Source organism: Rhagoletis pomonella, unplaced genomic scaffold (assembly GCF_013731165.1).
Source record: "Rhagoletis pomonella isolate Grant_MI unplaced genomic scaffold, Rhpom_1.0 Rhpom_scaffold_00004, whole genome shotgun sequence".
NCBI classification, from domain to species: domain Eukaryota; kingdom Metazoa; phylum Arthropoda; class Insecta; order Diptera; family Tephritidae; genus Rhagoletis; species Rhagoletis pomonella.
In genome coordinates, this window is record NW_023458558.1 from 23780589 (window position 1) to 23796363 (window position 15775).

Sequence of the window (15775 nt, forward strand, 5' to 3'; positions counted from 1 at the left end):
AATTACTGGCTGTTGATATGTCAGTCGTCACTTGCCTGATTAATATCCCACCAAGGATTCCCTAACAACTAATCAAATAATTAATAGATATACATACATATTTATTACTTTGAAGCTGCCGAACAGCTACAAGTTTTTTCTTTTTCTAGTAATTTGAAGCTGCTCAGTAGTAAAACGGGGAAATGGACCAGTGGTAAGCAGTTAAGTTACAATCAACTATTTATACTTTTTTGCATTTAAAAGATTAAGAGCTTTCTTAAAGTTTATTAAAATAGGTATATGTACATAGTTATATAGTTAACCATTTATATTAGTTAAGATGTTTACTTATATAAAAGTTTGTAAGACAATAAATTATGCAGCATTGAAATGCTGTTGGAACCTTTAGTCGTGTTTTCATTTAAGAGTCATTACAGCCACTACCTTTGATCACATATTTGCTGATCAATAATCCCGTGAATACCTAATTAAAATGTATTACATTGTCATTATTATTGTACTATCATTGCAATACAGGTGATGGGGAGGTGAAATTCATACGGAGCCAAAAAAAGAATGCCCAGCTAGTCTACAATGGTTACATATACAACAAAAAACTTACCCAGGCCAATGGACAAACAACGTGGCGTTGCATTGACTTTCTAAAGTTGCGATGCAAAGCAGTTGTCATTACAAAAAAGAATATATTGGTCGCAGCGCGACGTTCTCACAGTCATGAAGATCACGTGCAACGTATAGGTCAACGGCCATTGTATAATATAGAGGAAGACCTTGGCGAATACATTGAAATTAAACCTGAAGACCCGAAACTAGCTGACTTCATGAGTGTCTCAAATATTGAGATATGCCCCCAAAAGAGTGGCAAGGAGTATAAGCTATTCGTGCCGACTCCAGCAGTACGAGCTACCACAACAATATGGCCGCAATAAGATAAAATATCTCTTACATATGAACATATATAAAAAAAAAATCAAAGAAGCTTAAAAGAATAAAATATTAAAATAATTTGTGTACTATATCACGTCTCGTGCTTATCCTATTCCTAAATTCTCTTAGCAACATAAAGTTAAACTGTTTTCACAGTCAGATGTACATATTTTTCGCCATATATGAAAAAATGGCATCTTAATAAAAAAAAATAATAATAATAAAAATAAATAATAAAAGATAGTATAACTAATATAATCAACAACTAATTAGTATAACTAATATAATAAAACTTCCCTTAAACACTTAGAAACATTTTATCCTTTAAACTAAATATTATCATTCTTTGATTGCTTTTATTACAGACACAAATTTGATGTTTATTGTTAGTCCCTGGGCTACACCGTGCCTGGTTTTGCGTAATTACATGTACAACTGCCACAGTCGAAAGAATAGCAAAGAGTATTGGCGCTGTCACAATTATTCCAAGAAGATACAGTCGGAACGATGTCGGGCACGTTGTGTCCTGGAGTATGGCAAACTGAAATCTGAGTCTGGAGGACTGCACAATCATCCACCACATACTGAAAAAATCGAAAAAATGATTGAACGTAATCGCATGGTTGAACTGAATATTGCACACGGCGCTGGCAACGCCGGAAGCAGAACCATTGGAGCACTGAAACAGAATCGACGGCCGTTAGCGGTGTCTCTACGAGTACAACATGAACCGGGAGATGAGCTGCTCGACACGTTGATAAATAACAAATATAATAATTAGAGTTTCTAATTTTAATATGATTGGTACTTATACGTTTATTAATTAAGAGTTTTCTGTGCAAATAAAGCGGCAGAAATCTGTTGAAATGATTGCATGTTACCAATGTCATATGGTCATGTTATATTTATATTATGATTAATTATATTAAAATAATCGCATAATTTTGAATTTATCGCATATCCAAATTTCTACAAACATAATTATTTAAAACTATATTGACACATTACAGATATTACAACAAATATAGGAGGTGACGAACACTTGGATGAAACATGCACTTATGATGTCGTTGAAAATCGAGTCAATTATCGTTCAAGTTTAAAAGGAACTTATCAACTGGTTTTAGACGGGTTTCCTTATTCTAGACACCGTATACGTGGCGGTACAATTTATTGGCGCTGTGTGCAGTTTCGCCCCTTGAAGTGGGTATTTTGGAATTTTCTTAAATATACATATATGTACATATATACATTACAGATGCCGAGCTAGAGTGCGTACTAATCCGGCTGGTGATCGTGTTTCAATAGTGGACGAAGACCACAACCATGCCATAGTGAGAGAGCGGCGTAAGAAGGGCACACTCAAGTGTGTTTATGAGCAACGAAAGCTGGAACAAAGTCGCTGCTTTAAATAGCAGTTATACCTGTGATTAATTTAATATTTACCTTTAAATAAGAATTTAAGATGGTGTACTTGTCGGTTTTTGTCGTTGCCCAACATAAACTTTATAAGATATAATTCATCAAATTACGATTATAGTACATTCAATCTGGCATATGCGGTCGCAAATGGTCGGCGCTGGATGAAACTTATGTATACCAAAGTGTTCAGAAAATTACCCTGAACAACCAACATATAAAACTGTTATCAATTAATTAAAAACCGATGAAAAATTAACGTCAAAAAAACTCAGAATTTATGATATATGAACCCTATTAAGGAAATAAAATTATTAGAATATAGAGCAGAAAATTCTCTACAAAAAATTTCGCAATAAGCGATGCTTAGAACAAACTGTTTATTTGCAATTATGTAATTCGTAACAAATCAGGTTAATTTTCTGAACACTTTGGATATAATTTCATCCAGCGCAGACTACTCATAGGTACATATATATCGTCGTTTAAAGTGCAAAACTGCGTATCAACAAAATGCAAAACCGCGTATGTAAAGTTGTAGAAACTATTTTCTAGTGCGTAAAAACACTCATATTTCAAAATGGTTCTCTTTTTTATAAAGCAATCGCATTTCTGGCGGGTATATTTCAGGACGAATGGATAAGGATTGAGCCAAGAGCTTGTGTGAGCGAATCCAATTTTTGGCAGCCAATGTCAGTTACGCGGTTTTGCAGAATGACGATACGCGGTTTTGTACTTTAAACGACGTTATATATAGTTACCATTTCTAGATTGACTGCACAAGTGACGAATATACATAACTAAATTAGAAATCATTTTGTTTTATATCTGCAAAATATATTGACATATTTGGGAATTAAAATTTGTCTTTGACCGATTTCGAAAATATTCGGAAATATTGTATTGAAAATTTGTATTTTCAATAAGAGCTTTTCGTAAGAAAAACTTTTTATCTTGTACAAAAAAAAAGTGTTATGTACATATCGTTTAAAGTACAAAGCCTCGTATCAACATAATGCAAAACCGCGTATGTGAGGCTACGTAAATTAATTTTTAGAGATTAAAAACATTCATATTTCAAAAATTGTTCTCTCTTTAATAAAGCAATCGCATTTCTGGCTAGTAAATTTGAGGACGAATGGATATGGTTTGAGCCATAAGCTTCGGTAAGCAAATCCAATTTTTGGCAGAAAATGTCAGTTACGCGGTTTTGCAGAACGACGATACGCGGTTTTGGGCTTTAAACGACCATATGTATGTCTATGTACGTAAAAAACTTATCAAACTATGTTCAAATACTTTTTTATTGCCTTATAGATTCATCAGGCAGCATTGCGGCTACTGCAGAATGTTTTGCGAAGCTGAAGTATAATTATCGAGGTCAACTAGTCCACAGTGGTTATACTTATTCCGTGCATGCGAAAAATGGTAGCACATGCGTGGTGCATTGGCGTTGCTCTGATTATGCCAAATTCCGCTGCCGAGCCAATTTAAAGACGCGTCGCAAAGTTTTGGAATCAGTGCGGGGCACACACAATCATCCACCAAAATATCCACAAAATATTTGTAGCCCAATAGTATTAAAATAATACTTAAAATAAAGTACTTATGTTCAATTTTTTCTACTAGTTCAATAGCATTTATTTAAGCAAATAATAATAATAATAAATAAATAAATAATAATAATAAACTTCATTTTACTTAATTTTGAATTATATATTTTTCTCTGACTCATATGAAATCCATCTACATATGTATTACTAATCAAGTTTTATGCATTTCAGTTAACAAGCGAAAATTGGATAGGCGCGTCCGGGTAGTAATATCGGCAGATTTAGCTAGCCAACAGCAGCAACAATCAAGACAGAAAGCGGCTCCAGTCGAACAACTACACCTACTGCCTTTTACAAAATCGTTGTATTCGGAAGTGAAAACAGGCGAAACTATTTTGAAAACATCTTGGAATAATCACAAACTAACGAAAATAAGTAAGCCACGCATGCGCGGTAAGTGTGTGCATTGTCTGAAGAAGGCATCCGGTGATCAGCCGGATCTAAATAAAATAACTACATATTGCCCACAGTGTCCAGGTGGCTTGTGGATGTGTTTGGAATGCTTTGATCAAGCTCATTAGGAGAAATTGTATTTATTCATGATAAACCTCAATACATACTGAGGTCATTCACGCTTGCATGGTTATTAATTATTATTGTGTAAAATAAATTAAAAATTATTATTGTGTAAAATATTATTGTTGGAAACTGAATTAAAAATATAACCACATAAGCTGATAACCAAGCAATCCTAAGAATTATGTGAATTTAGTTCTGGAAAACTCAAGGTGTATTAAACATATTGATATAAAAAATTAAATAAATATTTGGCACTACAATATTTGCATAGGATGTAGCTGAGCTTGTACTTCAATTTCTGTTATACGTATTGATGTATTAACATATAATTTTACGTCGCATACGAAGAGGCTTGTATGCTGCTACGACAACAACAACAACGCTTACCTTGAACCACCACTAAACTGGAGTAATGAAAACCAATTTATTAGCTTTAACCTAAAAAACACAACCTCCTACACGAAGTATAACTTTAATTAAAGCACAATTCTGACTTCCAAAACGTCAATTGCTTTGCATACGTACAAAGTATAAGGTTCCATAACATCGAACTACAAAATATTGGCAATGTATACTGTTCCAAAACGCATTCGAAAAGTTATCGAAACGCAACGCTAGAGCAATCAGCGCATCAGAAACAAAGTTGATGATTCGTTTGGTGTTTTATAAATGGAAAATTCAGAATTATTGTTCATTGCTATATTGAATATTTAAAATATGCAATGTATATATGTATATGGTTGCAATGTGCCGCAACTCTGCATATACAAACAGCTTGAATACCGCAGTATAACAGTTACCAAACATTGTATTGATACGTTTTGGAAGTCAGCCTAGCAAAATTGCTCCATATCCCAGCCCCTGTGCATGTAGATATTTTATAAATTCATTTATAAAATCATCTATTTCCGTTTTTGTAAATACCTCGATAACTTGTATCATTGAAAAAATAAATATAAACAACTTTAATTTGGTCTCGTTTCGATCGGTTAACGTACTTTCCAGATAGTAGAAACAAGTTTCTTTTTTTTTTTTTAAATATCCTACACTTTGAAGATCTTACTTCATTAAATCTTTTATAGCCAATTATTAATTGTCACTATTACAATATCATGAAATAACTTTAATTTTCTTTCTAATAAGTAACTTCTATTTACTACTTCTTTATGTACCTTTATTAGGAGACATTTGTTGGCTTTATGTCGGGCTTCGCGTTAAGCTTGGTTTCCCCATCCACTTTTCGGGCATAATTCTTTTGAATGAAAGAATGGTTGTGGTTCGCATGTAGCACTTCCAGCTCAGAATTTTTTGTGGTGCGTACTCGTGCCCTGCATTTCGTTGTCGATCTGGTAGAACAAATCCATTTAACACCTTTTGAATTCTCCATGAACTTAACATACTGATAACCACCATAGACGAGCTTAATGGATTTTCTTTGCCCATGCGTGAAATAAAACTGTTGACTGCTTACTTTAGCTGTGGGCACTTCCACTAAAATGACAAAGTACATAGGTTCATATTAGTTAGGTTAAGTAAAAATACATATCAATGATATACATAACGTCCAACATTTGCGCCCAGAAAACAAAAATTTCAAGTTACTTCTTATTTACTACATGGTCTTTGTAGATTTTATTCAAATCATTATTTCAGATCAGTTTTAAGAAATAAAAGGAAGCGGCAACACGAAAATTAAATAAAAGCATAATAAAGTTGTAATTAAGATTGTAATAGTTAATATTGACGCAATCGCTTAATTTCATACATACTTTATAAATTATTTATTCAAATCTTTCTTCACAATGATACTTGGCTCGGCTATTTCAGTGACATCGGCCACAATTTCTTCATATTTTAAATGCATTCCTAAGTCAGACACATCTATCGGATCTGTCGCTTCGACGCCAACTTCAACTGTGCTCGCTCTCTCTCCTGCTGCTGCAGACACTTTCTTCTCCTTTTTAATTGCAGATGCAGGAATAATAGGCGGTATCCTGCGCGTACGTTTCTTGCGACGCACTATTTCTTCGTGAGTGTGATAACGATTGAGCGGCATGACAATATCGTTGATTGTGTAAACACGAGAGCGACACTTTTGGTTCCACCATTGGTTACAGCGCCAAAACTTTTTCTCTTCGCCTGTGGACAATTTCAATATTTTCTCAAAGATAAACGGTTGGCCCCCATAGATCAACTGCACACGTCCGCGAGATGTGGCCGAATAAATAGCAACGCTGCCTACTGGTAAATAAAAAGGGAAAGAGTTGGAAAAAAAACAAAAGCGTGTTAGTACAAATTTGTGCATAAAATAGGCAAAAAATACATTATTTCTTATATTATAAGCAGGTACAGGAAGAATAATACAACCTAAGTGTGACAAACCACCATTATAAGTTTTATTGAATTGAATTGAATTTATTATTAAATTAAGTTTAAAGTGATTTTTCGATCTTTCTCAGCACACGAGGTGAGGGTTCATGATTGTGCTCGGGCTTAGTTAGACACACCCTGAACAGACCGTTTGGTTGTTTTGTTGTTGTGATGCGAGCCTTGCAGGGCTTCTGGCCAACGCGTCGGCTACGACAGTTCCAATAAGTTGTATTACCGCAAACATTGTTTTGTGCATACGTGAAATTGTTGAAGCACAGCAAAGATTTGCCTCGTTGTCCTGGAATGAACCTGAGATTCATATTCTTTTGGGTTAGAGCCAATGAGGATGTTTTGCTCTCTTTATCGGCACAATTATCGGCTGTGTTCGATTTTGATGAACTAGTGTTGGTGACCACGGTTGACAGCGTCCAATTGCCTATAGGTTAATTGTTTAGGTTAATTAAATTTTCTTTATGTGTTTGCATACTATAGGTATATATCATCATAGGTATATATTTTTTAAAAGATTAATTCATGATTTACATCTACAGTGAGTGACTTTGAGAATATGTCTGCTTTTTATTTTGTACTATTTATCTGTGCTATTTGCTTTTTATTTTGTACCATTTATCTGTGCTATTTGCAGCATATATGTAGTATTCTATTACAACGGGCGAGGAAAGAATTTATTAAATTGCGGCTGAAAAATAGGTTCAGCTGCAGACTGCGGATAAAGTGTTTGTAGCTGTAGCTGTTGAAATTGTTGTAGGTGGAGTGGATGAAGACACTGCAATGATTGTGCAGGTCGATGCCGCTCCATTAATGGTTCAGTTTCTTCATTCATTGGCGTCTGCAATGACTGCATCAGTTTCAAGTCTTCAGCTGTATACATTGGTTTGTGTGTGTGGTTATCTGAGGTTATATGGATCACATCTCCCTTAGAAGTATGTCGCGTGACAAGTCTTGCGCGACATTTTGCTTTATGATACATGGAACACTTCCAGTCTCGCGAGTGGCGACCATCTCGTACCTTTTCATTGGGGGTGTAAGTGTTGTATTCGTGTAGCACTAAATGAGTGCCACGACGTGATCGTACGTACTGCACAGGTGCTTTTGCGGCTGGAAATATAAAAAATAACACATTAGTAAAGAAAGAAACAAAAATCCACATTAACTCCACGAATAATGGGAAGCTGGAAAATTATAGATTTTTATGAAAATTATGAATTTATTGCATTTGATTTGAGTTAGAAGACGTACAGAAATCACATACATATGTATACACTTAAATTATGTGCCGTGGGGTGGTGCCTTTCTTAGATGGAAAACATTGCTGATCTGCTGTATGGTTATGATTATCGTGCCGTAATCTCAAACTCATTGTATCCTTAAGAAGAACTGCACGGGCGCGACATTTTTGCCGAAAATTGGCGCACTTGAGGTAGTATTTACTAGCCGATTGTGATCCAATCACAAAGCGGAAATTTTCTATTATTGTATATTTGCCAATAGAATCCGGACATTGCTGCACTGTAAAAAAAAAAAAACAAATTGAATATAAGATAGGGAAATTTTAATAACGTGTTAAGTAGTTTAGAAAATAAAATAGTTTAAAGTTAAATACAGAAAAATGTATGCTTTGGACAATATACATACATTTTTACATACATATGTATGCAGTATATTTAAAAATATTTTTAAATTCTCTTTGTACATAAAAATAATCAATTTGTGTCTTCGAGGAGCCTACCTTCAACCCTTCAATGAATTGGTGAATGATTATGAGACCTACGACTTAGTTTAATGCAGTTCTGACCCGCGGTCACACAGCGTGCCGGACAGCGCAGTACATGGCTACTGTTTTTACTGCATACCCAGTTTATGGTAGAGTTATACCTTCGTTCAGCAGTATACATGTAACCATGATAAAGAAGATTAAGTCCTCCTCGCCTGTTGCGTTTGAAATTAAATTCCGCTTCGATCCAAGACGCATTTGTACCTATAGATTTAATTTTATTAGTGAGCCATATAAACAAAGGTGCTGCTGGAAGCAAATTACGAAAAACCTTTACAAAACACTTTATGATAATGATTTAAGCTTATATGTACATACATTCATTTAATCTATGTTCGTATTTATTTGAGTGAGCATATTTTATTATAATTTTATAAGTGGTTGTGATCGCCACGCAACGACGCAATCTGATCATGTTTTGTGATAACGCGTGCTGTGCATTTGGTGTACTTGCAACGCAGTTTCACACATTCCCAATAACACACATCTTTTATACGTCGATTTAATGTATATGGTTTGCCGTTAATTGTTAGCAAGTTGTTGCCGCGTACGCTACGGGTGAAGCAAACGTCGAGATCTTCATATTTTGGTTTTCGCTGGTATAATCTGCCCGTTTCCACGCAAAATAGAACACCACCGGCAGAACGTGATCCATATTCTGTAAAAGATAATAGTTTTTCTGTTTTAATATTAAATTAAAACATAGTGACACAATAACATAATTCACACATATGTATGTATAACTAAACACATTAAATTTAGGTTTAAGAAAGTTAATTTATTTCGATATTGTCTTAGCTCGCTTTAGGATATTTTAATATAAATACAAGATTAAAAAGCAAACATTTATTAACTTCCTTTTTCTTGTACCTAACGCATCGACTTAAATATAATTTGTTGCCTATAAGAACCCTTTAGCAACGAAGTTCGCGCAAACATTCTCATTTGGCATGTTATTATCCAACACTTTCATATCACTTTGAATTTTTCACAAGTAAATAGTATATTAAAACTTAGCCAATGTTCTTATTAACAAATTAATTTCTACCTCTTATTAAAGCACATAAAATTTTCTAATCCACTTACAACAAAAAAAAAGAATTGAAGCATCGCCGCCATGTAGAGTTGCCAAGGGTTTCAATTTGATTCGCAGAGTTGCTTAAACTGTACCAATATTTACAAATTTTAAACTCTATTAGGGGTCTTCATCTAAAGTGATAAGCCCTTGATGAGCTTGATAGAGTGATAAATTTATCATTTTAATAAATAAACTGCCAAACTTTATAGGGAAATCTATTTAACCAAATTTTATTACTTTACCAAACGGTTTTGGTGGATAAATGTATAAATTTCAGCGAAATTCAAACCCTACAGCTTGCCAGCGCGTGAAGACGGCCGGTAAACTAACATCTCAGACTTGAGCGCAACAATCATTCTTTTCTTAAACCGAGTATATCGATCATCGATATGTTTATGGGAACTTTGGTTTAGACGACAACAAAGATTATAATTCATCTAAAATGTGAAGTTTTTGCGCTTTTTTTTTCCTTTTTTGTTAACTAAAGCCATTTTATTTGTGTTTTTAGGTAAACATTTCCGGAAATGTTGTCGAATGTTGGACTAGTGAAATAAAAAGTGTGATAAGTGACACAGCGCAAATTAATGTAATGGACTTTCATTCAAACCTACATATTTACATACAATATAAAGCGTGGTCTAAGAGGAAGGCAATTCCCAAATGTGATTACTAAAATATTGTGTTGTAAATGAAGTTAGATTGTAGAAACTGTATTGTAATTAAATGTATAGACCTAAGTTTAACCAAATAAATTGTATCTTTGCCTCTTAGGACTTTCATACTTTTATCACTTTTAGTTTAAGGCGGTATACTCACTAATTTTACCAGAAATTTCATTAGCTTCATTGTTTTGCAGAAAACCTGAAGGCACGGACTAATAATAACCAAAAGACCAAGTCTTCCAAGTCATCGGTCGCAAAAATCCCCCTACATGCTGGCAGTAAGGTTTATGTATCTAAGTATGATTTGGCTAAAATATTTATACCCAACGCTTGTATCTACACTTCGCGTTTAAGTGAATTGGTATTTGGATTTGATGTTTTGGAGAATATAGCGCGTTCAAATGCAAAACAACGACTGCTGATGCTCGATGAGAGCTTACTCAAGTCGATCATAAGTAATTTCACATAACACTTGCAAATGAAGTTGATAAAATATAACACTATAATTATTTTCATTTTTAATAGCTCACGTCGTACAGGTATTTTCAATGAGAGGGGAATGCATAGATGAGAATACAGTGCTATCGTTCATACAACACAAGATCAGGAGCATGTCGAATGTGGCATCATCAGCCTCAAGTCGTTAATATTCCAAAACTAATTGGACATTTGAACACAGTCAACAGTCATTTAAGTTAAAAAATTTCCATTTATAACTACGTGTTGCAATTTTCAATATTAAATAAAAAAGTAATAAAATATGTAATACCACAAATCATCTAATTAATTCTCGATCCTAAATATACATATTGAAATATTACCATTATACTATTATTATTTAATATTTTTATTACCATTTCTTTTCAGATTTAAAATTTATTTTAGAGGATAAAAATACAACTACATATTTACAATACTCTACCACCCAGCGCGGACGTGTTATGCTTATCTACAACGGTTATCGCTATGTAGAAAATCGTCAGAGTCACAAAAACATATTTTGGCGCTGTTCACGATATGTAAAGTATGGCTGCAGGGCCACCGTTGTAACGTCGAAATTACACGACGATGTGTCGGCCATACGTGTTACTGGTTCGCCCCATACACATGATCCTGAGATGAAAACGGACAATCTCGTTGATATATCACCTGATTTTATTGACGAATCAAAGGGCAGCTTGTTACGAATGGTGTCATTACTAAGCGATCTGAAGTAGGAAATTCTTCGATATCAAAAGCCTAATATTAGTTTTTTTCTGTAAAAATTAAGTGCAATAGCGAATTAGAATAAAGCACAGCAAATTAACTTGTAAGCTATTTACGCCTAGAAAATTTTAAATTAATTTCCAAAATATCAAAATAAAATTTCGGAATATTTGAAGTTTTTATTTTGTATGTGTATATCAAAACCGAACTCAAGTTTGCTAATGCAAACAAATGTTTATACATATTTATTAATAATTCTCTGTGTTTTTTCCTGTGTTTTTTAGTTAAAGAAACGTTAACGTTGCCGAAAATACTTGATGGAAAGTTTTACAGAGATGTGCAACCAAATCTTAAAACTGTGGGTGGAATTCAAGCGACATGCACCACTTGTTTGGGCACAATATCTGGCACAACGAAATCTACAGGAAACTTTTTGAGTCATATTAAGAGACGCCACAAGGATATAATAGCTACTTGCCAAATGTATTGTCGAACAAAGGTGCAAAATTTGAACGCCGTTTTATCGAATACTTACAATGACGATTCTGACAACATCAAAAAAGAAAAAAGTATGAAAGAACTTAAACAAGAACCCCTAAATGTAGCAATATATACTGCCACTGGAATATTACCTCAACATCAAATTCAAGGTCAGCATGGCATTGCTACACCAGCATTCTTTTGGCACAAATCATTACCAGTGGCTCCAAATTCTATGGCAGTTGCTGCAACGATGCAATATCGGAAATTCAATACGGATATGCAACCAACATTTAAAAATCGAGAAAATTAAAGTGTACATCTGCCAGAAGTCTGTTAGTATTATTTTTATTCAGTGGTCGAAAATAATGATCTCTTAATGAACTGTCAATAGACATAGGATCAGCGAAAGAAATGCATGTAAAATATCGGATATGTACTTGTGTATTATGTTCTCCATTATGGCTCCATGCCTTGCCGAAGCCGAAATTTCGATATAACGAGCAAAAATACATAAAAAAAATTAGTTTTTTAGCACATCTCACATAATCTTAAGTAATAAAGTTAAACTGTTTTCCCAGTCAGATGTACATATTTTTCGCCATATATGAAATAATGACATCTTATTTTGAAAAATTGAGGTGTTTTTCGCCTTGATTGATGATACATTCTCCCAGGTAGAGTATGTTTTTCCCAGCATTGACGTCTCGATTTCAACATGTACCACATTTTGGGCAAAATTGGTACCTGTGGGGCGAAGTGGACGTCAAGTTTATGTTGTAACACTCGGCACAAAGTTTTGTTGTCCGGAATTCGTTCACCATTAGGATGTCTGCTTTGCGTTGTTTTATTTCTGCGATTAGTAACCGATTTGGTGTAGGTTTGGAAGTTTTAATAAACTTTTCATATAGAAAATACATATGTCAATATATCACCGAAAAATACATATATGTATGTACATACATATATCCAGCATACATACTACATATATAAGTGGATGCATGTTTATATGAATGTTTCTTGGTCATAATTTAGATATATGGGTAACCGCAAGGATTTCCACTTTAAGGATTTTTTAGCTATTACAACAGTTCAGTAAAAATACATATATGTATGTACATACATATATCCAGCATACATACTACATATATAAGTGGATGCATGTTTATATGAATGTTTCTTGGTCATAATTTAGATATATGGGTAACCGCAAGGATTTCCACTTTAGGGATTTTTTTAGCTATTACAACAACAGTTCAGTATGTACATAAATGTTAAAAATTTTGTTTTATACTTTTATGACCGTTTTTTAGTAGATTTTAAAATTTATCTGCGCTTTGCAAAAATTTTTTTTCTGAAAAAAATGTGTTTGAAGGTATGCTTTAAAATTTATACATTTCTGTTTAAAGGGCAGATAAATTTTAAAACCTACTTCAGTAAACGGCCCTTAATATTTACGTTTTTCCTTAAAAAAAAAAAATAAATAAATTTTTACGATTTCTGTTTATCACTCAAAGATTTTATATACTCCAATCCTTTAAGTCTAATTGAACTGACTTTAAAAAGCAACTGTTTGATTAGCCTGTAGCTTTCCCCCATTTTGGCCGATTGAACTGAATTTTTTATAAATTAATAAACCAGCGCGTCTCGCCACAGCAATGCGTTGACCATCACCCACGTGATTGTGAACATCTTCAGAAAATGACGGGAATTTAATAAAAAAAAACACAAAAGTACAACAAATTGGATCCTCACCATTTGTTACATAAAGATCATCGCCAATGGTTTTCAAACGACTTCTACATTTCTTGGAACGATTGTGAATGCATTCCCAGTATACCTTGTCGCTATTTCTCCCGAAACGTTTTAAATTCGAGCGATATATAAAATCGTTTATCGCAAGTAAGGTTCCACCTTTCCGACTAATTATAAATAATTGTGGGCCGCAGTTTCGAACGTGCTGCATTACTGAAAATATAATTTAGAAATTTATATTTTAGTAAAGCTCTTAATAGATTTCTTTAGATGCAAAAATTTTACTTTAGGTTTTAAATTACATATTGTTGCACAAGATTCAAATTTATATTTATTAGGTTTATTAAAAATTCTGTAACTGTTTATATGATGTTTTAAGGCAACTTTTTATACATTTTTTTGCATGAATGCATGTATATGTGTGATATAAGAATGTTTATTTAAATACTACAAAGAATAGAAGTGCTTCTCGTAAACGACGTTTTATTTTCTCACGAAAATAGTCTGATAATCCCGATGCAGTAATTTTTGAAAGCTTTTGGGACTCGTAAACATCTTCCAAGTCTTCTATTCTTTGCGCTCCATTTATTGCTAACAAGGTACCTCTTAGTTTTCTAATCAACATTTTTACGAATAAATATTCGTTAAAGGTATTGGTACAAAATTTCTTATAAGTATATAATTGTTGAAACATGAAGTTTTATATCAATATCGCTTCCTGTTAATTGTTGGTCAAAAAAAATATGTCGAGGTTATTTTAAAATCTGATATTGTGGCTTAAGGCACTTTCAATTCAAGATTATTTACGAATTGTAGTAGAAAACATATATGTAGTTATAAAAATAGGGTTCAATAAGTTTTAATTAATCATTTCTTTTTGCCCAAAAGAGCCTTCTGTAAGCGTCGTTTTATTTTCTCGCGAAAATCGTTTGTGTCTGATGAATCTGCAGTCTCCACTGTTGAAACCTCGTTTGTTTCCGACAAAAATTCTTGTGATTCATTCACCTGGGTAGAATCAGTTCCCTCTTCATAGGCAGCATTATGTTCTTGTTCCTTACTATCATCGTCATCGAACAGGCCTGCAGGTTCAAAGGTCATAGAGGTTACACTTTTGTCCGTTGCCTGCATGAAATGGACGTGCTCTCCATCCAATGGGAAAACGCGTTTCTGGTCAGTGACTACACGAACCTTGCATTCTTGCATATTTTCTTTAAAACAGCATTGGAAAATTGAATACCGCCCTCTTCGGAATGTAAATCTGAAATGATGCCCTTCGTATATGAGTTTCATGCCACCTTTAGTAGTTGAGGCGTATAATGCAGGTTCACCAGGTCCCTGCTGTACGGCGGCTAGTACTTTGTCCACAAGTCTTCTATCATCCCTTGGTTGTTTAGGTGGCCGTCCACGTTTGCCTTTACTCGTAGTCGATTGGTTTTCATTTCCCGGCGAAGTTTTACACACAGAATGCAATGCACCTGTCGCCATGGAACTGCCTGAAAATTTATAATAAGTAATGTTTGAAACCCATTATAACACGTTTTATAACTTTAGAATATCTCTAATAATGAAATAAAACAACAAATATCACAATTGTGACAAAAATATAAATTTATTTATTTTTGGGAAGGATGGGAGAAATTCAGTTTGCGTCACGCGTCATTCTATTCGAAAGTGCAGGGCAGAGCAGCAAAACTGTCGATTGTACTATCGATAGTATCGATAGTTTTATTTTTGGAAAAAAAATTTGATTCGGCGCATATTCATAGTCATATTTAGTACTCAACTAAGTCGAAACTATTCTAAGTCAATTCTAAGTCACAACTAAAGCTATTAATATTCGCCTTAGTTTCGACTTTTCTGGCTAAGTACCAACTTAAATTTTAGTTTCGGCTGCAGCTGCAACAAAAGCGAAGCGCACATTGGCGCGATTCTGTCGTTGCGAATCCGCAAG

At 33.9% G+C, this 15775-nt stretch overlaps 7 protein-coding genes and 2 long non-coding RNA genes across 12 annotated transcripts in view; 2 read left to right on the forward strand and 7 right to left on the reverse strand.

The window, feature by feature from the left end:
• LOC118737284 overlaps window positions 1-15775 on the reverse strand; it is a 78599-nt gene that overhangs the window by 20764 nt on the left and 42060 nt on the right. The window lies entirely within an intron of this gene.
• On the forward strand, window positions 2188-3749 carry LOC118737294. Of its 3 annotated transcripts, none has more exons than XR_004992805.1 (3): window positions 2188-2353; window positions 3451-3600; window positions 3664-3749. It is a non-coding gene; the product is annotated as an uncharacterized LOC118737294 (long non-coding RNA). The 3 variants fall into 3 exon arrangements; XR_004992806.1 differs by having other exon boundaries at window positions 3451-3610; window positions 3664-3742; XR_004992807.1 differs by lacking the exon at window positions 2188-2353 and adding an exon at window positions 2972-3009.
• On the reverse strand, window positions 5631-6009 carry LOC118737290. The gene has a single exon (XM_036467702.1). It carries the CDS (start codon window positions 5986-5988, stop codon window positions 5656-5658), a length of 333 nt encoding a protein of 110 aa, XP_036323595.1. The 5' UTR covers window positions 5989-6009; the 3' UTR covers window positions 5631-5655.
• On the reverse strand, window positions 6060-6892 carry LOC118737283. Its single transcript, XM_036467691.1, has 2 exons — window positions 6248-6892; window positions 6060-6099 (listed from the first exon to the last, which is right to left on the reverse strand). Exon 1 carries the CDS (start codon window positions 6781-6783, stop codon window positions 6256-6258), a length of 528 nt encoding a protein of 175 aa, XP_036323584.1. The 5' UTR covers window positions 6784-6892; the 3' UTR covers window positions 6060-6099; window positions 6248-6255.
• LOC118737287 lies at window positions 6851-7567 on the reverse strand. Its single transcript, XM_036467699.1, has 2 exons — window positions 7473-7567; window positions 6851-7284 (listed from the first exon to the last, which is right to left on the reverse strand). Exons 1-2 carry the CDS (start codon window positions 7495-7497, stop codon window positions 6911-6913), a joined length of 399 nt encoding a protein of 132 aa, XP_036323592.1. The 5' UTR covers window positions 7498-7567; the 3' UTR covers window positions 6851-6910.
• LOC118738158 lies at window positions 7395-8841 on the reverse strand. The gene is made up of 3 exons (XM_036469083.1): window positions 8745-8841; window positions 8301-8378; window positions 7395-7967 (listed from the first exon to the last, which is right to left on the reverse strand). The coding sequence occupies exons 1-3, from the start codon at window positions 8839-8841 to the stop codon at window positions 7513-7515; spliced, it is 630 nt and encodes a 209-aa protein (XP_036324976.1). The 3' UTR covers window positions 7395-7512.
• Window positions 10105-11161, forward strand: LOC118737292. Its single transcript, XR_004992799.1, has 4 exons — window positions 10105-10165; window positions 10230-10383; window positions 10578-10838; window positions 10909-11161. It is a non-coding gene; the product is annotated as an uncharacterized LOC118737292 (long non-coding RNA).
• LOC118737289 lies at window positions 13492-14038 on the reverse strand. Its single transcript, XM_036467701.1, has 2 exons — window positions 13825-14038; window positions 13492-13761 (listed from the first exon to the last, which is right to left on the reverse strand). Exons 1-2 carry the CDS (start codon window positions 14033-14035, stop codon window positions 13628-13630), a joined length of 345 nt encoding a protein of 114 aa, XP_036323594.1. The 5' UTR covers window positions 14036-14038; the 3' UTR covers window positions 13492-13627.
• On the reverse strand, window positions 14143-15350 carry LOC118737281 (modifier of mdg4-like). Its single transcript, XM_036467689.1, has one exon. It carries the CDS (start codon window positions 15307-15309, stop codon window positions 14692-14694), a length of 618 nt encoding a protein of 205 aa, XP_036323582.1. The 5' UTR covers window positions 15310-15350; the 3' UTR covers window positions 14143-14691.